This window comes from Balaenoptera physalus (genome assembly GCF_965194825.1).
Source record: "Balaenoptera physalus genome assembly, chromosome: 20".
In the NCBI taxonomy this organism is placed as follows: Eukaryota; Metazoa; Chordata; class Mammalia; order Artiodactyla; family Balaenopteridae; genus Balaenoptera; species Balaenoptera physalus.
In genome coordinates this window covers 24,010,225-24,037,120 of record NC_138901.1, presented here as the reverse complement: position 1 = coordinate 24,037,120, position 26,896 = coordinate 24,010,225, and the positions used below count along the sequence as shown (strand labels likewise).

Here is a 26,896-nt window from a genome sequence, read left to right as displayed (position 1 = left end):
CCTGGAGCCGCTGTCCCAGTGATGGGTGAGCTGGTAGAGCCCCGGCTGTCCTCTCTTCCTGGTGCACCTTCTCCACGTGTGACTGGGTGTTTGGTCAGTCAGCCAGCTTTGACCCCAAAGCCTGAACCCTGGGGAGGGAAGCTGGGAGGTGAAGCCCCAAGGCCCTTGACCCGAACCCCCTTCTCAGTCAGGGCCTGACTTACTGGAGAGTCTCTGCAGTGGCTCAGACACTAAGCCCTTAAGACTAAGGTTGATGAATGTGCTGGTCCCGTTGGCACTTGTCTTTTGTGTGTGCCCACTCCCTCTTTGGGAAACCTTCAGGGCAGTGGATTAGTCACAGGGTTCAGGCATCGAACCCTCATCCCAACAGACTAACGCTCTCTGCCCTCAGTGGCGGGGTCTTTGTCTCTCCTGATCTTTGCTATCGGAGGCTCCACTGGGCAGCAGGCAGGCTTAAGGTCACTGCCTGTGGGTTGAAACCTGAAGGTATGGAGGGCTGGCCCCCTTGAATAGGTGTCTCCTGCCCCCTCTCCATCTTCCTGCTCACTCCCACTTCCCTGTGCTGCCCTGGAGTTGGAAACAGCACCCTTCTGCCCTCAGCCATGATGCTTGGCAGCCGGGCTCAACATTAGAGAGGCACCTGCCCCTGGACCCCTCACTGGCAGGAAGTCCTTCTAGTAGTTCCTGACAAATGGGCCTGGCCCATTTTCTGCCCCTGCTCTGTGTCCAGCTGTGTCCCCAACCATTCTGCCATGAAGTGGGTAGTAGCTTTCCCCCACTTACCTCTTTCATGCTCCTAGGAGATTTCCAAATACGCAGTATGTTTCCCATCTGCTGCAAGCAGTGCCTTGCCAACGGCTCTCCTGCGGTCTACTCTTCCCTTAGCGCAGACTGGATTTGTTTCGTATGTTTGTCTTCTCAAATTCCCCACCCAACACCTGCCCAAAACAGAATCCAAAGTGCAAAGGAAACATGTTTTAAATGGAAGGTAAAATCAGGGCCTCCTTCCTGGTGGTGGTATTGGCATGGGCCAGAGATTCTCTCCTCTGAGTCAAGTCCCCCTTGGACTTGTGTCGCCTTGCTCCTCTCCGGCCACCCTGGCTGTCTTCCAGCTTCTCGAATGTTCTGAATAGCCTTTGCATTTGCCGGTCCCTCCTTCCCGGCAACGTGAGATTCATCCTTCAGGGCTCAGGATCAGCATCACTTCCTCTGGAAGTCCTTCCCTGACCCCTGCCTACGTTGGAAATGGGCTCCTGCCCCTACTTTTCTCCCCTGGAATCTGCCCTGCCAGGTGTTCAGAGCCTCCTCCAGCTGACTTCTCACCCTTCACAGGTGGAGTCCATGGACCAGTGAGGGAGAGCGGCCGGGCCCTGTCGCCCACTGTCAGACACCTGCATATTTCCTGTAAGCACCCTCCATCATCTGTCACTGACATTCATTTGTGTAGTTGTCTAGTTTCTGTAACCTACACCAAAATTTAAAATTCTTGAAAATGGAGGCCACAACTGTCTTATTTTCCACCATCTCCCCGGTTCAAAGTATAGCACAGGACACACAACAGCTCCTTAAAAATGTTTGCTGAACAGGGAGATCAGCTCGGTGCTTTGTGACCACCTAGAGGGGTGGGATAGGGAGGGTGGGAGGGAGGGAGATGCAAGAGGGAAGAGATATGGGAACATATGTATATGTATAACTGATTCACTTTGTTTTAAAGCAGAAACTAACACACCATTGTAAAGCAATTATACTTCAATAAAGATGTTAAAAAAAATCAATAAAAAAAAATGTTTGCTGAGTAAACTGCAAATAATCAATCACCCTTTGCTTTGCGTGTGTTGGCCTAGGGTCTGTTGATGGCGCTCTCCTCTAAGCCCACACTCCAGGCCCCTCTAACGACATCGCTTCAGGGACAGACCCAAGTGTTCCATCTCAGACTCTACAGGGAACTCTGGTAGCGTCCTTGTTTCTGACTCCTGATTTGTCATGAGCTGAGCACCTAAAACTGGCCTCCACGCTATCCCGGCATGCCTATTCCATTTATAAATTGTTGTAAAAACTATCCCCAAAGTTAGTGTCTTTAACTAACTAGGCATTTTATTTGCTCATGGTTCTGTGGCTCAGGACTTTGGGCAGGGCTCAGCGGGGCTGTTCTGCTCTGTGTGGCGTTGTCTGGGATATTCACTCAACTGCATTCAGCTGGTGGCTGGGCTGGGCTGGAAGGTCCAAGAAAAGGCATTCACAAGTCTGGTACCATGATGCTTCTCCAGGTATTCACGTGTTTCTCTCCAAGTGGTTAGTGTCTGTTTAATTTCAAATTCCAAATGGTCATTGATGGGATAAAGGCAAACAGTTGACTTGTGTGTATAAACTTTGTATCCTGCAGCCTTGAGCCTTCTGATAGAGACAACAGAAATCCTCAAATTCCTGGCCTTTTGTTCTTCCCAACCTTCCCAAGTGATCTTCAACTTTTGGAACATAGAAGAGTGCATCACATGTAGAAGGAGTAACTATTATTTTGTAAAACATTTGTTTCAATTATGCATACGAATGTGTGTTCTGCAGCACAAAAGAAGAATATATTTCTTACTATTTCTTACTATATGTTGCAGTCAAAGCCCCTATGGAAGAGGAGTTTTCCTTCCCAAGGGTCACAGATTAAAGTTGGGCTTGGGGGCTTCCCTGGTGGCGCAGTGGTTAAGAAGCTGCCTGCCAATGCAGGGGACACGGGTTCGAGCCCTGGTCCAGGAAGATCCCACATGCCTCAGAGCAACTAAGCCCATGAGCCACAACTACTGAGCCTGCGAGCCACAACTACTGAGCTCACGTGCTGCAACTACCGAAGCCTGTGCACCTAGAGCCCGTGCTCCGCAACAAGAGAAGCCACCTCAATGAGAAGCCCGCACACCGCGGTGAAGAGTAGCCCCCACTCGCCGCAACTAGAGAAAGCCCGCATGCAGCAACGAAGACCCAATACAGTCAAAAATAATAAACAAATAAAATAAATAAATAAATAAATAAAAATAAAACTTAAAAAAATAAAATAAAATTGGGCTTGGTTCAGCTCAGCCCCTTCTGCAGCACCTGCCTCCTGTTGTTCAATGCCACTAGCCCTCTTGCCCTATGGAGTAGAGCAAGGCTTCTGCTATTGGGTTCAGTTCTCAATTGCTCTAGCCGCCCAAAGCCTGTTGGGTGTCTTTACTTTGAGACCATCTTGACCATCAGTTTCTGTAAAAGAGTAAAACAACAAAGAGAGCAGACTCCAGGGAAGCAACTAACAGAGCAGTTTAGGAGGAACTAAAAGGGCCAGGTCGTGGCAGCTGTGCTAATGAGGCATTGACCTCTGGCCTTCTGGATCTGGTAGAATGAGTTCACAGGTTTGTACAGAGTTGACTAAAACAAATCCCATTGTTCACTGGGCACGAAAGTCTTCAGTGAGGTCCGGTAGGTGTCTGGCATCTGAGTCACTCAAAACCCGTGGCCCGTTACCAGCCTCAGCTGACTGAAGGAAGCTGTGATGAAACTCAACAGTTGCTTATATTCTCCTTGGCAAGTTTCCTACGTGGAAAATCTCTCTTTTTCACTTTCTGGGGCAGCACCTATTCCTCCTCCCTGTCTCCCTTCCCCCTCTGCTCCTTCCTACATAACTTCCAGTAACTGAAAGAAGGCAGAGGGCAGCCCTTGGCCTGTCAGTCAAAGCTTCCACGGAGCCGTTTCTCTGCCAGCCAGCGGTTACTTCCAGGAACCAGGCACAGCCTGCGTGTCCTCAGTTCTTCATTACCCTCTCCAGCCTTGGCCCGCGAGCAGAGTCTGCCTTCCTCTGTCCTGTGTGACAGTAACCCAGGGCCCACATGAGAAGTATGGGCTTCTCACCCTCCTGCCCATCGCCTCTTTTCCACATCTGATACTCGCCACCTTTCAGAGTCCCAGTGGCATAGTCCAGCCTTAAAATTAAGTCCAAACCCCTCACCACAGTTTATAAGCCCGTTAGGGTCTAACCCCTGCCTTCCTTTGCAGCCTGGGCCACCAGCTACTTCTCTCTCTTTCTGGGCTCCAGCCACACCAGAATTGCCACTGATCTGCCTAAGGCTCTCCTCACTTCAGTTAGACCCTGTTTCTTCTGACTGACCCACTCCTCCCCTCCTTGGATGCCCCCTGGCCTCCTGGACTCCTTCCTAGCAGGCATCAGCTGTAATTGGATTCTGACTATATAGTGAGCTGTTCCACACCTTTCTCTCTACCTAGACTGTGCCTCCTGAGGTCAAAGACTATTCCTGGTTTGTATCTCCACTGCCTCATACAATGCCTGGCACACAGCAGGCATAAAATCAATTTTTACTGAGGAATGATTATTGAATGACAACTCCCTTTCCCTGGGACTGGCCCAGCACCCCCCAAAATCATCTCAATATTTGGTATGTTATGAATTGTACAACAATTCACCCTCCCACCTAAACCACCTTCCCATCACTTGCCTCAGCGTCTGGGTTCGGTCTTGGTCCAGACTTGGGGCAGTAGACTTGAACTCATCTTCAAAGTTCTGGCATCACCTGACACCAGCCTCCCTTCCTTCCTTAGGGCAGGGCTCAGTTTGTGAGATGTTCACTGTCAAGGTAGGTGAGTTAAATGTCCCTTCCCCAGGTCACCCCTTTGCCCAGCTTCTCCCTGGGGATTGCAGTCATCGGCAAGCCCTGCACGACAAAACTGGTCACACTCACCACTGTGCAGAGCACCCTGCCAGCTTCTAGGGGCTTGTGGGGCTGTCCAGCTGTATCACCGCTCACTGATATCCACAGAGCTGCAGGGGTCTCACAATCCTCATCCATCTTTACCTAACATCACATTGTCCTGCATGTCAATGGACTCCAATTCTAGAAGCACGAACTACTATACAGTACAGACAGGACCAAGAGCTGCAAAAATGAGACACCTCGGGACTTCCCTGGTGGCGCAGTGGTTAAGAATCTGCCTGCCAATGCAGGGCACACGGGTTCGAGCCTTGGTCCAGGAAGAACCCACATGCTGCGGAGCAACTAAGCCTGCGAGCCACAACTACTGAGCCCACGAGCCACAGCTATTGAAGCCCGCACACCTAGAGCCCGAGCTCTGCAACAAGAGAAGCCACTGCAATGAGAAGCCTGCACACCACAACAGAGACCCAACACAGCCAAAAAAAAAAAAAAAAAAAAAAGATGAGACACTTAACCAGCCATTGGGTCCTAGGAATGGTCCCTGTGGCAGATGTTGTGGATTGCCGCCCCCAGAAGCCAATCACAACTCCTTTCTCCCTTGTTGCAAAGCTAGAACCATCACCTTTCCAGACTCCCTCCTAGCTAGAGTCATGTGACACCGTCCTGGCCAAAGTGCTGTGGCCTGAGGCTCCTAGGAAGTCTTCCCTCCCTGCATAAACAGACGCAGTTCCAAGGGTTTTGGCCCTTCCCCCTAATCGGGGTCCAGAATGAGGAAGTATCTAGGGCAGCAGCCATCATCGGATACTAAGGCCAAAAGTTACGTGCTGAAGGTGACAGAAATGATAAGAACCAGGACCTTGAGGAATCAGCCAAGCTGCCTTGAACTTCTTGTTCTGTGAGAAAATTAAACTCCTAATAGTTTAAGCCACAGCTGCTCAGGGTTTGTTAAATGCTGCCAAAAGCACTCCTAGTTGACAGTTACTTTGACTGCTTGTCTCTAACCCTCAGGACAACTGGACTCCTCCTGCCAAAAAGCCTTGCCCGTGCCCCCACTTACCCAGCATCCATGCAGTGACTCCCTTCACAGCCAGCTCCTCTGGACCGTTGCCTCAGCTCACCCGCACCCATGCCAACTGTGACGCTTCCCATGGGGCTAGAGCCACACCAGGGCTGCCAACCCCTCCTGGGCGCCTGAGGCTCTGTCGCCAGCTGACTCTGGGTCCCTGGCAAGGTAAATGTTGTCTTCATGGTTCACTGTGTGGTCTAGGTTTGGGCTCCCCGAGGCGTAGATGGCCCACCTCTCACCTCTGGCCTGCCCCCGTTGGCAGTTTTTTTGGTCTTGTCCTGAAGTAGAGTTTCTTGAACAATTTAAGTAGAGGGAACGGCCTCAACTAAGATACAGACAGCATGGAAAAAACAGGAACAACCATTCTAGTTTGCCCAAGACTAAGGAGTTTCCTGGGATGCAGAAGTTTCAGTGCTAAAACCAGGCCAGTCCCAGGCAAACCAGGAGGGCTGGTCACCCTGGTGGGATGCTTGGAGACCATCAGTAATTCTGTACAGCTGGAACATGCAGGGTGAGCAATGAGGCTGGAGAGCTGGCAGGGGCAGATCTCTGAGGGCTCCCCAGGCCATTTAATCCTGACCAGGAGGGGCCGTGGAAGAGTTTGAGGCAGGTGTATAAATTTCCTAGGGCTGCCACAACAAATTATCACAAACTTGGTGGCTTAAAACAACAGAAACTTATTCTCTCAGTTCTGGAGGCCAGAAGCCCTAAATCAAGGTGTCAGTGGAGCTGCATTCCCTCCAAAGGCTCCAGGGGAGAATCTCTTTCTTGTCTATTCTAGCTTCTGATGGCTCAGGCATCCCTGGGCTCGTGGCTGCATCGCTCCAATCTCTGCTTCCGTCTTTAATGGCCTTCCCCTCTTCTGTGTCTCAGCCTTCCTCAGCCTTTCTAAGAACACCCGTCACTGGATTCAGGACCCTCTTGGATAATCCAGGATGGTCTCATTTCAAGGTCCTTAACTTAATCCTACCTGCAAAGACCTTTTTCCTAAATAAGATCACATTCATAGGTTCCAGGCATTAGGACTGGGACCTATCTTTTGGGGGGCACACCATTCAACCCACTACAGCAGGGAAGCAACATTTTCAAGTTTGGAATTTGAAAAGATCATTCTGGAAGCAAGAAAACATGGTTGAATAGGGGCTCTTCAGCTGTTAAATAAACATCGTGGAGGCCTGGGGAGAAGCCAAGGGATGCATACGTGAAAAGCAGTGTGAGAGCTGTGGTGGGTCCCACTGGGCACCTTCCTTCTATCCTGAAGGCTGTCCACGTGTTGCCCAAGCTTTCTCCAACCCCTCCGTCCAGGCCTGCCCCTCGCAGACTCCAGGCTCCTTTTTGCCCAGAGTTGGCTGATGGGCCCAGGGATGGGTGTATCCTCCCTTGCCTGACTAAAGCTGGTCTCTGGAGTCCCGGTTTCCTGTCCTGGGACTAACTAGTCTCTCTCAGGTGTGACAGACACCAGGAATGCTCATCCCTGCCCTGCAAGCAGAATGTCTGCTTGATGGGACCATCCATTCATTCCTCCAATGTACACTGGTTCAGTGTGTGCTCTCTGCTGGAACCATGGACCAGACACAGTCCCTGCTTGCCAGGAGTTCACAGGCCAGTCTGGGTAATAGATGAGGAGAAAGTAATTTCAATACCACATAAACTATGCCCGGGTGTATCACAGGCAATCCCAGGAGGGCCATTGGGCCAGGCTGTACTCGCAAGGGGCGTGTGGGTGAGCAGGGAGACCCAAGTCTGGGACCTCCTCACTCCTCTCTCATCCAAAAGGAGGAAACAGTGAGGCAGAGAGCTTGGGAGTGAGGAGAGCTGAGTAGCCAGAGGAAGATTCTATGGTAGGGGAGGCCTGAGCGGGAGGGGGGCCAAGCCCCATTTTAGTCTTCCCGCTGGACCCCCAGGCCCTCGCTCTCCCCAGCAGCGTGGAGAGGTGGAGCCCCGCGGCCTTCCGTCTCTTCCGTCTTCTTCCCTCCGTGTTTGTCTTGGCTGAGAGCTGCCGGAGGATATTTGAAGCCAGTTCCGTCAAGGCAGAGCTGGAGGAGTCTCGGGACGTGGGATCACAGAGGAGGGAGTGGGAAGGGGCCTCAGGTGGGGTGCTGAGGGGGTCCTCCGACTCCTTGCACGGTGCTCAGCCTCGGCACCATGGAGCCTCCTGGTGAGGTGGCTGAAATCCCCGAGTTCCTTGACGCCCACCTGCTCCAGGAAGGCATACAAAGACTCACAGGTGCCAGAAGATGTGTCTCCTGCCCTTGCGGCATGACACACGGATCCGTTTAGACGCTGGCACTCAAGCTTCCAGGGACTTGGTCCCACCAGCAGGCCCCCTGGCCTGGGCAGGGCTGTAAAGGAGGCCTGGCTGGCCCAGAGCACTGGCTAGGCCCTGCCACGGCCAACTCCGTCATTCTCAGACCTTGATTCAGTGCTGCCTCCCCCGAGGCCCAGCGTGGACCCTCCCATGTCCTGCTCTGCACAGATGCTGACAGGTCACGTGTCCCACAGCTGAAGGTCTCCCCCGTCCGCCTCCACCATCTGCTGAGGCCCCATAATTATTCCAAGGCCGGTGCAGTCTCACTCCGAGGGGAGAGTTCACACAGCCCTGTAATGTAACCCAGGCCCTGGGCTGCTCGGGCAGGGGGTCCCCAGCTGGGTAATGAGCCGCCGGCTTTATTGAACTCCCTGGCTTGGCTCTGACTAATCACCGCCTTAGCCAAGGCTGCCCGGCCTTCTAAGAACCCATCTAAGCACCATGGCTAAGGACTTCCTTCTCCCTGACACCCCAGTTCCTGCTGCTCAAATCTTTCCTCCTCCCCAGATACGTTTAAATAACCAGGATCAGGGCAGGGAGGTTCCCAGGGGGTTGGCCTCCCCCATCCATCTGGGTGAAAGTGTGGCTGTCTCAGGTGTGGGGGCCCAAGCAGGATGGACCAGAATGGGCTGGTCTTTGACTTCGCTAGGGCCACTCCACTCAGAAGCCAGACCTGCAGCTCCCACCCCCACCCTGTCTCCTAAACCCACGTACTTCCCTCTCACCTCTGTTTTCTGGAGGCCTGCACTCCAGGAGGGAGGGCCTTGGCTGAGGAGGCGTGCTGTGGGCCAGGCCTGTCCCTGGAGAAGTGTAGGAAACAGGGTCCTGCTCAGGCCTCAAGACCCAGCCCGCGTCACATGTGCACAACCGCCACCCCAGGCCTCTCCCTCCTCTCTGCTCCCCGGCACGTGTAAGGACCCCTAAGACAGCGAATACTACTCTTATGCTTTTGCGTGTTTGTTTTCTGGCCAAGACTGTGTCCTCTCTGTGGATGAGGACTGCCATCTATCCCTATGTTCCCACAACTTAGCACATAGTAGGTGCTTTAAAAAACATCAAGAAGGGAGAGGGAGGAGACGCTTCAAGAGGTAAGAGGTTTGGTCTGTGCACGAGGGACGTGGCATCTGAGACGCTGTCCCTGTGGATCTCCAGGGGTCTCCACCACGTTTATGGCTGAAGTGTCTGGAGGGGAGAGACCTGGCCCATTTAGGAAGCAGTGTCAGTGTGCTGGCAATACTCTAGTGGTTCCGGAGTTGTTTGGCTAATGGTGAACCTGGGGTCAAGGGTCACCCAGAGTTCACTGTCCTGGGTGACTTCCTACTGGCTGCACCTAGAGTAGGCCTTGAACCCATCCTGGAGGGTGTGAAGGGTCCATGGGCCCTCTGCCCTCCCACAGTGGTGGGGCTCTTCTGAGACGAGGTCAGGGCCCAGCCCTCTCCCTGACGGAGCTGTGCCTGATGTCCTTGAGGAGGGTGAAAAGCAGGGGAGACCCCCAAGTTCAGGCCCCTGCTCAGGCTGACCCAGCCCATCTCCATTCCCCAGAGGCCTGCGTAGGTGGGAACGGACAGCTGAGCACTCCTTTGGTCCCGGGGAGTTGGTGAGTGTGGGTTCCATGCCACCATCCAGAGAAGAGTGTGAGGGAGACAGAGTCAGAGGGAGCCAGATCCAGGGACCGTGGGAGGGAGGGCCCAGGAGGAGGAGACTTCAAAGCACTCCCAGAACAGCTTATAAACAAGCTGGGCTGGTGGGGCAGCCGGCGGGGGCCTTTCTGGAGGGGCCGGAAGCTTGCACGGGGTTGTGTGAAGAGCACAGGACAGGGGTCAGAGAGGGGAGGCGTGAGCCTCGGGGGCCCCAGGCAGCCCCACCTAACCTCTCTGTGACTCGGTTTCCTCTCTCTCCCTCCGGGGCTGGCGTGAGGGTCAGCGTGACGATGTAGGTGAAAGTGCTGTGTAGGCGCCAAGCCCTGATCAGATGTTATTTATTATTCTGAGCTGTGTTTTGGTGGGAGACTTGGAAGGGCTGAGCGGGAGAGCTGAGTGTTCTAGGGCCCCTTCTTCCCCAGTGCTGTTTTGAGAGTTCTCAGAGCAGAATGGCCAGGCGTGGGGCCCGGGCAGGGAGAGACCCATGGCTCTCGACAGGACCAAACTGCGCGGAGGATCGGGTAGGATGGACCAGGTTCCCTGCTTTTCCGACTCCCCCCCTCACCTCTGGTCTGTACCCCTCCCTGCTCCCCCCCCCCTTCCTAATGGTCTCAAGTGACTCCCCAGAAATCAGCCTCCTCTCCCCGGATACCTGTCTCACGTAATGGGGCTGTGACAGTTTTTCTAAGTCCTGCTCAGAAATGCGTCACTGTTCATTTCCCTTTGTGATATCAAAGGAGACTGCACAAACCACGCTCATCGAGTGCCATGCAGAGGCCCGGCTCTGAGCAGCTGGAACACGGGTTTATGAAATTACAGGGAATTCAAAGCAGCCGGCGCCGCCCGCTGTCTGGCTTCATTACTGGGACCGGCCTCGGAGGGAAGTTTATTCCAATAATTTAGGGGATTAGGATCTGACACCCTTCATTAACTCTTTGACATAAGCAGAAAAGACAGATCTTGCAGAATGACCCACACGACGGGAAGGAATTGGCTCAGGCAGGGAGGAGGCAACACGCCGCCCACGAGGAAGAAGCAAAGTCTGCAGGGTGGAAAGAGGGTCGCTGCCCTTTCACAGGCCAACTGGAGGGTGAGGTCTAGCCGGAGGGGGAGAGCGGGTCAGGGCTCGGCACTCAGTTTCCCCATCTGTGAAATAACTGGGGCCCCGCCCCATCGACTGCCCCTAGGACATAGCAGCTTGGTTCCTGCTCCCCAAATCCTTTGCAGTTGGTCTTGAAAAGGTATCTCTCTCTTCCCCATTCCATGGCAGGTTCTGGCTCTTTTCCGGTCCCCTCCACAGATATAGCCCTTGATGTTTCACAAACTGCTTGTCCAGCCTGTAAAGACCAGAGTTGGGGCTGCACATTGACAGCAGTTTTGACACCTGGGGGGGGAGGGGTGCTCTCCAAAGGCCCCACAAGCTGGTGTCCCTCATTAATGGTGGGGTCACGTAGCTGTGTGACACGGGGCAAGTTGCTTGCCCTCTCTGTGTTTCTTTTCCTCAAATCTAAAATGAAGGTACAGTTTGTTGTGAGGATTAAATGAGACAATACACACAGCCTGGCACACATTAAAGCCCCAGTAAATATCAGCAATTAGTCTTCCTACCGCTGCTCACTGGGGGTGACCTTCTCCTTCGTAAATCGGGGGGAACGAGAGCTGACTGACACTCCCTGAGTGCAGCCTTCATGGTCGTTAGCGAGGCGGCTCGGCTGCCCAGCACCGTCCCAAGACACTGTGACCACATAGGTTCTCTTGGAGCCGGGAGTGTGTCAGTCGAGGAGCAGGAATGTGATACGTCCCGGAGGCGGGGGGAGCCGGAGCATATCTGGTATGTGTCTCTGGAATGATTTGGGGAAAATTCCCCGAAGTTGGAACTTGAGAGGCAAACTGCCGGGACAGAGAGATAGGGAGCTGTCCGCATGCCCCCCACCCTGGGACCTGGTGCTGGGGTGGGAGTCAGCTTACACAGCACAGGCTGCTCAGGCCCGCCCTGGAATGGCCGTGAACTTGTTGTTTTTCCACGTCATTTGCTCTCAGATGCACTATCGGGCCGGCGATGCTAAGCCTGCGGCTGCAGGTCCCTCCTCGTAACAAGCGAGCGTGTGTTCTTCGGAGGTGGCCAAGGGGAGGAGGGGGCCCGGCCGAGAGGTGGGGGGAAGGGAAGCAAGCCTCTTCGTGGAGTACAGTGAGCTTGCGTGTCCCGGAGCCAGCTCCCCCAAAGCACATGCCATTTCTGGCCCCTGAAGGGGTTAAAGGCCTCCTGGAGTCAAAAACAAGCAGGTGTCCCACCGTGCCAGATACGCCGCCTAAACTGCTTCCAGCTTTTTTTTCCTCTTCTGCAACAAGTCTGTGATCAGCCACAGGACAGAGGAGCCGGCAGCCTGCCTGTGACAGGCGTCAGGTTAGCTTGCTCCCAGTCGGGTGGCGCGCCCAGGACATAAATCCAGGCTCTGGCCCCTGTGCAGCTTCTCTCCCCGCACACTCCGGAGAGGGAACCCCCTTCATCTGAGGCCGCACAGCCCGGCGGGCTCCACGGACTTGGTGGAGGCAGCCTCGGCAGCTGCAGCCCTAGCAGCGGCGAGGAGGCCCGCTGGGGTGGGCAGGGCAGGTGTCCGCAGCCCCCGAGGAGCAGGAGGCCCTGGGGGCCCCAGCCCTGGCGCCACCTCAGGGGAGGTCTCTGGGCGCCGCGGACCTCGCCATGCGGGCCCCGGGGTGCTGCTGTTCCCGGTCCCGCTGGGGGCAGATGGCAGCGCTGCTCCTGCTGCTGCTCGGGGTGCCCCCGCGAGGCCTGGCCCTGCCGCCCGCCCGATACTCTCACGCTGGCATCTGCCCCAACGACATGAACCCCAACCTCTGGGTGGATGCCCAGAGCACCTGCAAGCGGGAGTGTGAGACGGACCAGGTGAGTGTGAATCCGGAAGCCTGAGATGGGCCACGCGGTCTTGCTAGTGAGCGAGAGGGGGAGCTGGGTGGTGGGAACGACTTGCAACGTGGAGGAGCCCAGCCCCGGGCCACATGGAGATAAACAGGGTGTGATGTCTGTCTAACTTCGAGGCCTGGAAGAAGAGGTGGGCGTGAGGTCAGAGTTTCTCAGGGACTGGGAATCGTCGGATTCCTGGTCTCATGTCTGCTGAGGGCTGCTCTGAGCCAGCACTATGCCAGGCACATCAGAGAGATTGGCATGACCCACCCGCAGCCTGTCGACAGGTGAGAGTGGAACTCAGGACCCTGCAGTGAGCAGCACAAGGCTCCACGGCCAGGGAGGGGAGGCTGGGCCTGGACCCCGCAACCATCTGACCACAAAGCTGAGGCTTCATCCGGCCTCTGGGCCACTTCCCCGGGGGTTTGGACCCTGACCCTGAGATCAGAGCAGGCTGATGGGGAGGGTGGGCAGGAGTGGATCTGAAGAGACTCTCTGGGTGTCCGTAGGGGGCACGTAGACTAGTTTTCAACCTGCCAAATCCCTTGAGCCTCCCAGCACTCAGGGCAGGCCTGGTTCTAGGGCAATGCCCTCCCAGCTCCTGAGTCCAAGGGCTGTTCCTGTCACTTCCCCCGGGGTGAAGAGCCTGCTAGTACCTGGCACCTGCCTGGGCAGAGATACGTCCTGCCAGTCTGGCAGCTCCTGGGGCTCGGGCTGGGTTGGTCATCACCAGGGACCACGGGAGACCATGATGCTTGCTCCCTCTGCCGAATGCATGTAACCTACGAGAGCATAGGCTGGCCCTGGGGAGAGCGGCCTGCCCCTCACAGTGCCCACGGGACAATCCAGGCCTCTCACTGGCAGGGAGCAGTGGGGGAGCCGAGGGAGAGGAAGGTAAGGACTAGGGAGGGGTGGCAGAGCGTCCCCCTCCGGCTGAGGTCATGCTGTTAGTTGGCTGCATTTGCAGGCAAGGCTGTTTCACTGGCACAGGCTGGCCTGATAAATCAGGTGGAGCTTGGAGACAGTGAGACTCTTGCTGATTTTGTGTGTCTTGGGGAGAAGGCACCTCCATGGGGCTGGGGATATAGACAGCCTATGGGTATGTTCTGAGCCCTTAAGCAGAAACTGTTCTAAAAATTCCCTCCAGGTTTTCTGTGCCCAGAAATACCTTCCCCTGGTCCCCAAGGACCCAGCCTTTCTTGGACCTCTGAGTCCTGCAGGAGCTTCCGGGGCCAGAGTCTTTAAGGAATTGAAGGACCCTCCGGCAAGGAGCAGGTTCTCTGCTGCTCAGCCCCCTCCGCCCTCACCCTCTCACTGGGTCCCTCTCCTTCAGACCCCAGCTCTGAGATCTGTCCATCCCTGTCCCAGAGCCTCCCTGGTGTGGCCTAGAAGCCTATGCCAAGCAAGGGCTGCAAAACAAAGTCCCCATTCTGAGCCAAGAGGGGAAAACAGTAAACAAGTCGAGCAGGCAGCCTCCACGTAGCCCTTAGTTGATGTGGAATGTCGGAGGGGCTGAAGGGAAAGTTGGAGCCGCATGAGGCCAGCCCTGGCGGGGAGCAGCTCACAGAGCCACGACCAGGGCTCAGGATTAGGGGCATTGCCCACATCCCAGCGAAAACACCACGTGAAATCCTTGTTTGTGTCAGCCCCAGAGCATGTTGCTAATTTCGAGGAATTAAACTAATGCGGTATGTGGCTCCACAGAGAATCAGAGGGAATTACAGCCTGGCAAGTCCTCGCTGAAGGCCTTGCTGACCTTTGCCACACAAAGGGACTTTTTTCCCTGTTGATTTCCCCGTGCAATGTCCCACAGGTTGGAACTGGCACAGCCCACAGTGGCCAGACCTGGTGTCCTGGGCCTGTCCTGCCTGCCCTTCTTCTAGGCTTTGGATGAACATTGGCCAGCATCAGAGCTGCCGTTCCTAATGTGTATGTGGACAGCCTTGAACAGCTGTCCCAGTGGTGTCCGACTTTTCCTTCTTAGCATTTGGCCAGGGCATCCCTATTGGAAGAGACAAAACGGCAGGCTCGTTTGTTCCAGTCGACACCTCATCGTGGTAACGATATGATGTAGAAGAAAAATACCTCATCAGAGTCCCATCCACCTGGAGCTTGAAGCCCTTTCCCACCACTTCCCAGCTCTGTGGACTTGAGCGTCACCTCCCTTAGTTTCTGCATCCTCATCTCATCTCATGTTAGTAGGAAGACTTTCCCTCTTACAGTATGTGACCTTCCTCTTCCCACACTGCTAGCTGTGTGACCTTGGGCAAGTTACCTAGTCTCTCTGTGCCTCAGTTATCATTACCTGTGAAGTGAGAATGATGGTTGTACCCATTGTGATGAGCATTAGATAAGGTGACAGATGTAAATGTTCTTAGAAGAAGGCTGGGCAAATAGTGGGTGCTATGAGTACATTAGCTATTATTATTATCGAAATGGTTTTCTCACGGTAGGTGAGCACGTATTTGTTCCCTTCCCTGGAGACCATGGGGGAGGGTGGGGGGAAGCCTGTGTTCTCTTCCTTCTCCTCCTTGCTCAGACCTCTCCATCTGGCTCTCCCCAGGAGTGTGAGACCTATGAGAAGTGCTGCCCCAATGTGTGTGGGACCAAGAGCTGTGTGGCGGCCCGCTACATGGACGTGAAGGGGAAGAAGGGCCCCGTGGGCATGCCCAAGGAGGCCACGTGCGACCATTTCATGTGTCTGCAGCAGGGCTCCGAATGTGACATCTGGGACGGCCAGCCCGTGTGCAAGTGCAGAGACCGCTGTGAGAAGGAGCCCAGTTTCACCTGTGCCTCCGACGGCCTCACCTACTATAACCGCTGCTACATGGACGCCGAGGCCTGCTCCAAGGGCATCACACTGGCTGTCGTCACCTGCCGCTATCACTTCACCTGGCCCAACACCAGCCCCCCGCCACCCGAGACCACCGTGCACCCCACCACGGCCTCCCCAGAGACCCCTGGGCTGGACACAGCGGCCCCAGCTCTGCTCAACCACCCCGCGCACCAGTCGGTCACTGTGGGTGAGACAGTGAGCTTTCTTTGTGACGTGGTGGGCCGGCCCCGGCCCGAGATCACCTGGGAGAAGCAGCTGGAGGATCGGGAGAACGTGGTCATGAGGCCCAACCACGTGCGCGGCAACGTGGCGGTCACCAACATCGCCCAGCTGGTCATCTACAGCGCCCAGCCCCAGGACGCCGGCATCTACACCTGCACGGCCCGCAACGCCGCCGGCGTCCTGCGTGCTGACTTCCCGCTGTCGGTGGTCCGGGGGGGTCGGCCTTCGGCCACCGAGGAGAGCAGCCCGAACGGTACAGCCTTCCCCGCAGCCGAGTGCCTGAAGCCGCCTGACAGCGAGGACTGCGGCGAGGAGCAGACCCGCTGGCACTTCGATGCCCAGGCCAACAACTGCCTGACCTTCACCTTCGGCCACTGCCACCGCAACCGCAACCACTTTGAGACCTACGAGGCCTGCATGCTGGCCTGCGTGAGCGGGCCGCTGGCCGTGTGCAGCCTGCCCGCCCTGCAGGGGCCCTGCAAGGCCTACGAGCCCCGCTGGGCCTACAACAGCCAGACGGGCCAGTGCCAGTCCTTCGTCTACGGCGGCTGCGAGGGCAACGGCAACAACTTTGAGAGCCGCGAGGCCTGCGAGGAGTCCTGCCCCTTCCCTCGGGGGAACCAGCGCTGCGGGGCCTGCAAGCCAAGGCAGAAGCTCGTCACCAGCTTCTGTCGGAGCGACTTTGTCATCTTGGGCCGAATCTCTGAGCTGACAGAGGAGCCCGACTCAGGTCGCGCCCTGGTGACTGTGGACGAGGTCCTAAAGGACGAGAAGATGGGCCTCAAGTTCCTGGGCCGGGAGCCGCTGGAGGTCACTCTGCTCCACGTGGACTGGACCTGCCCCTGCCCCAATGTGACGGTGGGCGAGACGCCACTCATCATCATGGGTGAGGTGGACGGCGGCATGGCCATGCTGCGGCCTGACAGCTTCGTGGGAGCCTCGAGCACCCGGCGGGTTCGGAAGCTGCGCGAGGTCATGCACAAGAAAACCTGTGACGTCCTCAAGGAGTTCCCAGGCTTGCAGTGAGGCCCTCCGCCCCTCCCCAGTCCTGTCCCTGACCCTCTTCCATTGACCCATCCCCAGCACCCCTCAGTCGGCAAACTGGGCAAGGTCAGATTAGATGGTCTTAGGCCAGCAGGGGAATATCAATCAACGCATCAGAAAAAAGCCACCGCATGGAAATATATACACTACCAAATGTAAAATAGCTAGCTAGTGGGAAGCAGCCGCATAGCACAGGGAGATCAGCTCAGTGCTTTGTGACCACCTAGTGGGATGGGGAGGGTGGGAGGGAGACACAAGAGGGAGGAGATATGGGGATATATGTTTATGTATAGCTGATTCACTTTGTCATACAGCAGAAACCAATGCACCATTGTAAAGCAATTATACTCCAATAAAGATGTTAAAAAAAAGAAAAGAAAAGAAAAAAGCCACCCGAGGGTCTTAGATCAACTTCTATTCTTTGAGTTCAATAAAGAGGGGTCCATGTCTTTTTTAGCTGTGGGGGACCAAAGGAGAAGTCAACAGACACCTGCAGCTTATTCCTGATGACCAGTCTGCTCTGGCCTTCTTATCTTCTCTTGGCTGGCCACTCCCTCCCCTGGCTCTCCCAGCCTCCCTGCCCCTAGCCAGCCTCCCAGCCAGGATTCTAGAGATGGAGGCTGCATGATGGTCACAGGAATAGTTGAATGAAGTGGTTTGCAAAAGAAGTAGGTGGGGATAGAAAGGAGGGCCCAGGAACTGATTGGACAAATTTCCCACAGCCTCCCAGAGCTCTATGAGCAGAAACCACTTCATGGTGGGGATTGCGGGAAGTGAGAAGCAGGAGGTTTGCCCTGAGTGGAGGCTGCCGGGCAGGTGCCTTTGGGTGGTGGTCAGCCTGTGCTTCGGTCAAGTTGGCCTGGCAGTCTCTGAGGCCACCACAGCACATGTGGTGAAGAATACATGTTTCTCATGTTTCTTCTCCCTGGGCTTTATTGATTGGTTTATTGATTGTTGATTTATTGATTCAGTTCTGTTCAATCCAACTCAGTGGACATTTTCTGAACATTTACTGGGTGCCAGATGCTAGGACCACAGAGAGATGTTAGTCACTGCCCAGCTCATAGTGACTGAACACAAATGTCCAGATCCCAGGGCTCCCCCAGAAGCAGACCAATGGCTGGCTCTCCCTGCTGTCAAAAATCCCATTTTTAACAGACAGCGTGCTTTCAGCTGCCACTGGCTTCCTTGGACATAAAGCAGATAGAAGCCCCAGGATCTGTTTTGGTGGGAAGAGAAATAAAGAGGAAAAACAGGTAAGGAAGGGGGTTGGTGAAGGAATAAGAAAGGAGGGAAGAGGGGAGGCAGGCCTGGGAAGGAAAAAGAATGTTGCTCGATGCTCCCATCTGGTGGTGGCCTTGGGAGCTGCAGGGACCTGGAGAGAGGCTCTAGGTGTGGCCTGGGAGGGCTGGTTTGGGTATGCGGCAGCTTGTTGGTGACTTCTGTTTCTGGACTTCCTGTGCAGGTCTGCCACCACACCACTAGATAAAGCTTTGGGGAAACCCACCGTCAGCTCTTCCTCTACCCCCATTCCCTCCTCAGCCCTTCATTCTGTCCATGCCCCTCCATAGCTGAAGAAGGTATTTGTGGGGCATTTTCGTTTCTTCCTCAAATGTAGGGGGAAAGATACCAATTAAAATCTCGTAGTATCAACAGCCCTTCTTGTGTGATTTGTTTGGGCTAATGTGTGGGCGGGACGGTGGGGGTGGGTAGTGTCATTTCTTTGGCGACCTGGTGGTTGGGGGGGAGTTGGGGGGTGGGGTGGTTAGTCTGGCCATCTGGATCCTGTTTAGGTGATAAAGGGACACTGCTAACATTTGGTGCACTTTGCAGCTCTACGACTCCTTACTGCGGCGCCCACCCCAGCTCTGTACATTAGGCACAGGAGAGCTGAGGCCAGAGAGGCCAGGTAACTCACCCAGGAACACGGGCAGGAAGGCACAGGGTGTAGGCCCAGGTGTTCTGCCTCATATCTCGGTCCCCTGCCCCATCACAACAGCACGGTGGGCCAGGGCAGACTCCAGACCCCAACGCTGATGATCAGTTCAGGGGCACGAAGGTGGAAGAGACAGGAGTGGGCAGGGGGCCATGCTGTCCGGCTGTTACTCCCTAGGGGGCCTCTGCGTGAGGCTTGGTCCCAAAGCCCTGGGTGCTCAGAGCACGTACGTGGCTGGGTTCCCAGGCTGAGGCAGCAGCACCTTTGGTGCCAGGGGTTCCTGGCTGCTCCCCTCCCCAGAGATGGGTTCAGGAGCTTTCAGCCAGGGCGTGCTCCCAGCTTGTCTGTCCCCTAGGCTGGGAGCCAGCTAAGCACGAGGGACACCTGACCCCTGTTCACTTCCCTGGTCTTCCCGGGCCATAGCTCCAAGGAGGAATCCAGGCCCAGCCCAGCCCAGCCCGGGTCAATCTCTCCTTAGAGATAATTCCCTGCAATAAGGAGGGGCCAGGATGGAGAACACAAGCTCCTCCCTGAGAGATAAGAGAGGCCAGAGGAGTGGGAGCTTCTCAAGTCACCACTGGGAAAATGCTGAGCACAGAACTTAAACAAGAAGGTGCGAGCACCAGCCGCAGGCCCTGCCCCTTTCAGGTCCAGGAACCAGGGAGTGAGTCCTTACCTTCCCTCAGAGTGGGGACACACTGTTGCACCGGCTTCTAGGCTGAGGTGCCCCAATAAATAGCACATCACCTTAGAGCCCGAGGGGGCAAGTGTCCACATGCCAGCACCTGTCACCTCCCCTCTTCCCTCCACTTGCATAGATGTGGGGCTGAGCCCTGTGACGACCTGGTGGAGGTGTCAGGTTCAGGGGATCTGATCTCAGGCCCTGCCCACACACAGCTGCAGACTTGGGGCCCCTGTCACACTCCATCCCCAGCTTGGCAGGGTGGGAAGGCCCAGCCTGGGGAGTCAGACCCACCTAGGGCTGAATTTGGGCTCTGACACGTATCGGCCATCTCTCTGAGCCTCAGTTTCCTCATCTGTAAGACAGAGCACGTCATGGAGACTTGGGGTGCTCGGCCCTATTAACTGCGTCAAGCTGAAAAGCCTAGGACACCGAACCTGGCACAGATGGCTGCCCCTGGGCGCCCTCTGCGCCCTCAGCAGCTCCCTGGCTGAGGGCACTCCCCCAGGACTGCTCTCCTCCCCTCGCTCCTCCCTGCTCTCCTCCCCTCGCCCTTCCATCCAGACCTCAGGTTTCACAGGCTCAGTGACCACGCAGCTTCAAGTATTGTATTCCGCTGCTCAGAGCCCATCCCAAACTGACCACCCCGCATAGGTGGATTTGGGATTTGGAAAATATGGGTACTTGGGGAAAGGGTGATGTAGTATCAATGATCGTTGTGGACCTGCCACATGGCATTTATTTTCTGTCCTTGAAACCAAGTCTGTGTCTCCCTCTGTCACCCAGGCCTTACATAGTAACTGACTTCTGGGAGGTGCTGAGTGCAGGCTGAACTGAATTCCCAGGGCCTGGTTGCCAGGTGACCTAGGGAGGCCAGCCTACCCAGTCTGGGAGAATTGGCCCCCGGATATAGGGGGATTGAGCCCTCCTTCAGGTCGAGGTCAGACTCACCTGCTTTCCTGTCGCTGGATGCTCACTCCTCCCCTGCTTGCATCTGTTGGCTCCCTCTCCCCACCCTCCTCCGCCTCTAGCCCATCTCTCTGTTTGCCTTCAAGGCTTGTTCTGGTGCCGGCTGTCTCCAGACGAGCCCTGAGGCCTCCGCTTGGAGGAGGACAAGACAGGGGCAGGACAGCTTGGCTTTTTCCACCCTCCGCGTCCCCCAGCCCCTCCAGCCTCCTAGGACGCGCTGCTCCGTAGTCTGATGTCACCCCTGGACAGTGGGGCCAGAGAGCAGGGACCGGGGTCGGAACCTGAGGAGTGAAGGGGGCGAATAAATACAGCTACATGTCCATTTCCTCAGACTGAGGACAGCGCCCTGTGCCCCACCATCCTGCTATAACACCAACATTGAGTGGGCGCTTACTGCAGGGCAGGTACTGGATGTCATCTCTTGTCAGCTCCGTCACGCCTGTGGGAGACAGAATGCTATTTTGTAGGTGGGAAAACTGAGGCCAGAGGAGACAAGAAGCTTTGCCCAAGATCACCCAGCCGCTAAGTGGCAGAGCCAGGATTTGAACCTAAGCAGTCTGACTTCCAGGCTCTTAATGCTCGTGCTATGCTATTTCTCCCAGCATGTCACACACACGCATGCACACACACACACACACACACACACACACGGCTCTGGGCTGGGCAGTGTGGAATCCCATCAGGACCCCAAATGTCTCCAAAGAGCCTGTCTTCCGTCAGCCACATACACACCACCCCATGCGTGTGAGGTTACGTGTCACACGGTATTTCTGTCACACGCGTGAGCAGTCACGGCCTAGATTCCTGAACCTGCTCATCCTTCAAGACTCAGCTCCTTGGGGAGCCTCTGCTGTGCCCAGGCTGCACACTCTTCTCCAAGCCTCCATCTCCCTCTGCACTCGCACTGATCCCCGGCCAGAGTCACTGCTTTGGGCTCTGGGAGGCCTGTGGGCCCAGGTCGCAGAGCTCCAGAGGGATTCGCCGGATGAACAAATGGTCCTGGGACCAAGGGTCACGCGGTGCACTGGAGACCACAAGGCTGTGAAGGGGCTCCTTTGGGGTCTTCCTTCCTTTTGCCCAGCTCCACTTCCTGATACTGTCTCCTCCTCCTCCTCCTACCTCCCCAAGGAGTCTGAAGTCTCCCTCCTTCTCTGGAAGTGTGTGATTAATATAGGCAGGGTTCCTGGGTCCTATTCTTGGCTGTGGCCTCATTCTGGAATGCGCCCTGAGGTCAAAGTGACGCTCAAGCTGTCAGGAGGAAGGAAGCCTAACCCTCTAGCTAGCACTGCCCTGAGGGAGCGGGTAGGGCAGGCAGGTGGGCAGTCCACCACCCTCTCCTTCCCGCCTCTCTGGCTCCTATTTCGGGGTTGGGTTGGAGTCTCTGTGTCCCACCCCAACTTACCCCAGGACGTGAAGCTCTGGCATCCAGATCTCCAGCAACACCCTGGACACCCAGACAAGGGGAGAATAGGCTGCATCTCCAATGCTTCCTGGACTGGACCCTCCCAGAGATAGGGCCTCTTCCCAGCATGTCTGTTGGGGTGAGGTGAGGTACTTGGGTGTGTTTCTTGTCCTTTTCAAGTCTTCAGGATACGGCTAGAGACCTGGCAGGATGAAGATATACCCATCCTGATCATTTGTTTTCTGGCTTGGTGTGAGGGACACACCCAGTTCTGGCAGAGGACGGTGACGGTTTTGTCTCCTTTCGGTGTGAACAGCCAGGAAGTAGAGACAGGGCCTGGGGCAGCGGTGAGGAATCCCAGCAGGGGAGGAGCACAGTGCCAGAAGAGAACGGATGGGCATTTGAGGGTGAACAACTCTTTTTTTTTTTTAAGTTTCCAGGTTCTGCTAATGCTGCTCTTCTGGGACCACATTTCTTTCGGCCGCACCGTGGGGCTTGTGGGATCTCAGTTCCCTGACCAGGGATCAAACCCGGGCTCCTGGCAGTGAAAGCGCTGAGTCCTAATTCACTGCCATGGAATTCCCGAGTGTGAACAACTCTGATCAACAGAGTTGATCTTTAACAATTGTAAAGTCTGAACAACTTTACAATTGTTGTCCAGTTTAATCCTCACAACCTTCTCTCAGCTACATCTTTTACTATTTCACCGTTTGATAGACCCCACCCTAGGCAACAACGTTCAGGAGGGCCTTGTTCACAGCACAAGGCATGACCATAGAGGGTTACAACAGATATTTGTGGAATGAATGAATGACTGAATGAAGCAAGCCCTACAGACCTTATGGAGGAAGAGATGACCTCATAGGTATTATTGTCCCTGTTTTACAGATGCTGAATCTGAATCTAAATGTTTAAAGGAAACTTGCCCAAGGTCATAAGGTTAATAAATGGAAGAGCCAGGATTCAAACCTAGGTCTGTCTGACTTTAGTGCCCATATTCTTTCCAGGGTAACATATATATTTTAACCATTTCAGCTAAAGGCTGAGGGCCCCAAATGGCCATTCCCCTCCTGAACATCCGTAACCACCTTTTCTAACTGGTCCCTGACCTCCAGGAGTGCCAAGGCGGTACAGAAAGTCACAAAGCTTCACCCTCCAATAGTTAGAATTGAATTCATGTAAGTAAGTTCATAGGAAACAAAATTTTTAAATTCAGTTCCTCAACCCCCCTAGCTTTAGTCCAAGTGTCACATTTCATGTGCTTAGTGGCTACCATATTGAACAACACAGACATAGAATATTTCCATCATCACAGAAAATTCTGTTGGATAGCCCTGTTACAGAGGATTAAACCGTTAATTCTTGTTTTCTCCGGCAGAGATCTTGTGTAGGGGTGCGGGCCCTGACCCTATGCTCCTGCCCTGCCAAGGACTCCAGGGATTCCTGTTCCTGGTTTTGGTCTCATGGATCCTACTGCCACAAGGGCTTTTGGAATTGCCCTACTGTCTCTAGACTCTAATCTCAGCCTCAGAAAATCCCCTCATCTTTTCTCCCAGAAGGCTTCTGTTAAGCCTTCTTGCAAATAAAGTTCTTGATGGCCTTTCTCAATATCCCAGATTTCCTAAAGAGGTACACAAATGAGTACATACACACCACGACCCAACAGTTGTGGCACTCAGGGGAAGATGAGTTTACCAAACTTTTAGCTAAATATGACAGAGAGGGGCTGCTGATGGGAGGGAGACGGTAGGGACTACAGGCCAAATCCTCTCATGGCATGGCACAGGGCCCACGACAATCGTGAAAGTGCTCCCACTAGCGGGCCAGGTGCGCCACAGCTCTTCAGAGACGTCTGTGGACGTGTTGAATCAAGGGCTAAGAATTCATTTGTTTGTTATGGTCATTGCTGTTAGAATTGAATTGCGTAAGACTTTAAAAAGAGGCACCAGATATTTTAGGTCTTAAGGCCCCCAGATTTCCCTGGTATACAGGGTGAGTGGCCGTGAGGAAAGGCCAGAGTCATGGCAGAGCATGGGCTCTTGAGTCAAACTACCTGGGCTCAAATACTGGCTCTGTGACTTTGGGTAAGTTAACCTCTCGTGCCTCAGTATCTTCACCTATAAAATGGAATAATAATGGTTTCCATAGTGCCTCTCCAGTAGTAGTCAGCCCTGGGCCTGGTTGCTCCAGCTGGTTGGGAATAATAGCTGTTGCATGTTCCTGCCTGTGGCTGGAAAGAACCAGGAGATGAGAACAGGCCCCTCTCCCCAAAGCTGCTCTTGGACAGCAAAGTAAGATCAGATGCAGTCTCCTTTGCTGACAAAGGAAGAGTCCAGGATAAGGGTAGCCAGAGAGCAGAGAAGCAAGAGGAAGGGAAAGAGAGACACACACTCTGGGTTGGGTGGTTGGGAGCAAGCAGAGACAAGTGTAATAATGAGGTAGAGATGGGGAACCTCTGAGACCTCCACGGAGGCCCTAAGAGCATTTCCCCACCATTCCCGGCTCTAATACCTCCAAGTGTAGAGCTGAGTTCTTTTCTTTTTAATTTTATTTTATTATATTTTTATTTTTGGCTGCGTTGGGTCTTCGTTGCTGCACGCGGGCTTTCTCTAGTTGCGGCGAGCGGGCACTGCTCTTTGTTGCGGTGCGCGGGCTTCTCATTGCGGTGGCTTCTCTTGTTGCGGAGCACGGGCTCTAGGTGTGCAGGCTTCAGTAGTTGTGGCACATGGGCTCAGTAAGTAGTTGTGGCACGAGGGCTCAGTAGTTGTGGCTCGTGGGCTCTAGAGCGCAGGCTCAGTAGTTGTGGCGCACGGGCTTAGTTGCTCCGTGGCATGTGGGATCTTCCCAGACCAGGGCTCGAACCCGTATCCCCTGTGTTGGCAGGCGGATTCTTAACCACTGAGCCACCAGGGAAGCCCCTGGAGCTGAGTTCTTACCCTTTATTTCAAGCACCACTCCGCATCTCAATGCACCAAAAAGGGCAACAGAATAAAAGGGGAAACAGCCTCAGAGTTTTGGTGTGACCAGTAACTCAGACTCAGAGTAATCCTCTCAGTCATCACAACCAACAATTTCACCCTGTGACCCTAATAAGAGGAAAAGCTGGTGTTCATGGATGAGCGGAATGCAGCTTCAGTGAGACTTACACAGTTGGCAACCCATCCCCATCTCAGGCCTCATGGAAGATACCCACTCTTTACCACCTGGATGCCCTGATGGCAGGGTTAATAATTTCCATTGCTAATAGCCTGCAACACCTAATATGCGCTCAACATACACTATCTCATTAATACTTACACACCTGTGGTGTGTATATCATTCACCTCCATTTAATATTTTCTCCATTTCAGAGATGATGAAACTGAGGCTGAGAGAGATTGAATAATTTGCCCAAGGCCCCTGGCCAAGCAGGAATCCAAGCTTAGGTTGGTCTATGTGACTCCAAAGCCCATGTATTTAACCACATGTATAAGATATTCCACCACAGGGGGCTTTCCTGGTGGCGCAGTGGTTGAGAATCTGCCTGCCAATGCAGGGGACACGGGTTCGAGCCCTGGTCTGGGAAGATCCCACATGCCGCAGAGCAGCTGGGCCCATGAGCCACAATTACTGAGCCTGCGCGTCTGGAGCCTGTGCTCCGCAACAAGAGAGGCCGCGATAGTGAGAGGCCCGCGCACCGCGATGAGGAGTGGCCCCCACTTGCCACAACTAGAGAAAGCCCTCGCACAGAAACGAAGACCCAACACAGCCATAAATAAAGAAATAAAATAAATAAATAAATAAATAAAGCATGACACAAATTAAGCAATGTGAATACCATCAAGCTTTAAAAAAAAAAATGAAATAACGAATACCTACTCTTAATATTTCTTAATTTAAAAAAAAAGAAAAAAAAAAAAAAGATATTCCACCACAGATTCAAGAATAGTGAAGTACAGTTTTCTCTCTTTTGCTTCCTCCTTTCTCCCTGCTAATCCACCAGGAAGTTTCACTGCGTAGGATTCTTATGAAAAGGCATGTTTAAGGCCAGCTGACCTCCCCTAAATATGCTGATCACATGCCCTTAAGGCTAAGCCACAGGCCGAGAGACAGAAAGAGATGGGGATGCAAGCCCCTCTCACAGAAGAGTAGAGAGAGTTCAGGTTATTCCCTGTGGGGAAGAGGATTACGCTCAATACTTCATATCCCTTACACGGTCCTCACACTAAATGTAACAAGTAGGCTTTCTCAGATAAGAAATCTGAGGCTGAATAAGTTTAACCGGGCACAACTATACGAGGGTGAGTTTGGGATTCAATTCGAAGTCTGACCCCAAGGCCCATACTCTTTTCCTGTACAGAGTTACCAGGAGTAATTTTATTTGGAGGCTTAATGAAACCCCTACACTCCTATAGAACATTCTTGCTTAGTTCTTAGCAGTTACCAAGGAGTCTGGAGCCAAACTTGTGGTGCCTAGACCTCTATCCCTACTGGTGAAGCTGTGGTGAGACAGGGGTCAGACACTGATGTTTTCTGTTCCAGTGCAAGACCCATGCTTCATAAAGAACAGTGATGCTCTCTGAACAGCCCCAGGTCACGTGAAGGGGCTTGGCCAGCATGTGGCAGTATTTTCAGTAGATGACAGAGTGCTCGGCCGCAAGGGAAACTTAGGGGAGACTCTAGAAAAGCATTGCTCAGGGAAAGTGACCCAGGGGAAAAGTTATTTGTGGCTGTCAATTTCTTGCTTAGATATTACAAAGCTTCCCTGCCAAAGTCCTTTCTTTGATTTATGCTCAGACTGGAAGATATTATAAGCATCGAAAAAGCCAAACTTGAAAGCCGAACAGCTGAGCTCTGAAAAGATGGTAACCTTGGCCAGGAGTGGAATATGGTGATGGGTACAACAAGTGGGAGTGAGCTGGGGGTGTCTGAATTTGTGCAGTGAACACACAGATTCCACCGACACCAACTTCTGGAAGGGCACTATCTGCTGTGAACCCTGATAATTGCAAAAACAAAAAGAGGTTTTGTCTCTAAAGGTAGGAAAACAAATGAGATGACCCCTAGAGGGAGCTTCTAGCCTGAGGAGGTTTTTAAGATAAGCATTTAAACTGAAACTAGGATAGGAACTGGAGCTGCCCCTCCTGTACTTCCCCTCCCTCACTACCACTACTTCTTCCCTGGACTTCTTCCCTGACCTC

At 54.1% G+C, this 26,896-nt stretch overlaps 1 protein-coding gene across 1 annotated transcript; it reads left to right on the top strand.

The window, feature by feature from the left end:
* Positions 1-7,991: 7,991 nt before the first annotated feature.
* On the top strand, positions 7,992-18,382 carry WFIKKN2 (WAP, follistatin/kazal, immunoglobulin, kunitz and netrin domain containing 2). The gene is made up of 2 exons (XM_082442662.1): positions 7,992-12,607; positions 15,189-18,382. The coding sequence occupies exons 1-2, from the start codon at positions 12,404-12,406 to the stop codon at positions 16,707-16,709; spliced, it is 1,725 nt and encodes a 574-aa protein (XP_082298788.1). The 5' UTR covers positions 7,992-12,403; the 3' UTR covers positions 16,710-18,382.
* The last annotated feature ends 8,514 nt before the right edge of the window (positions 18,383-26,896 follow it).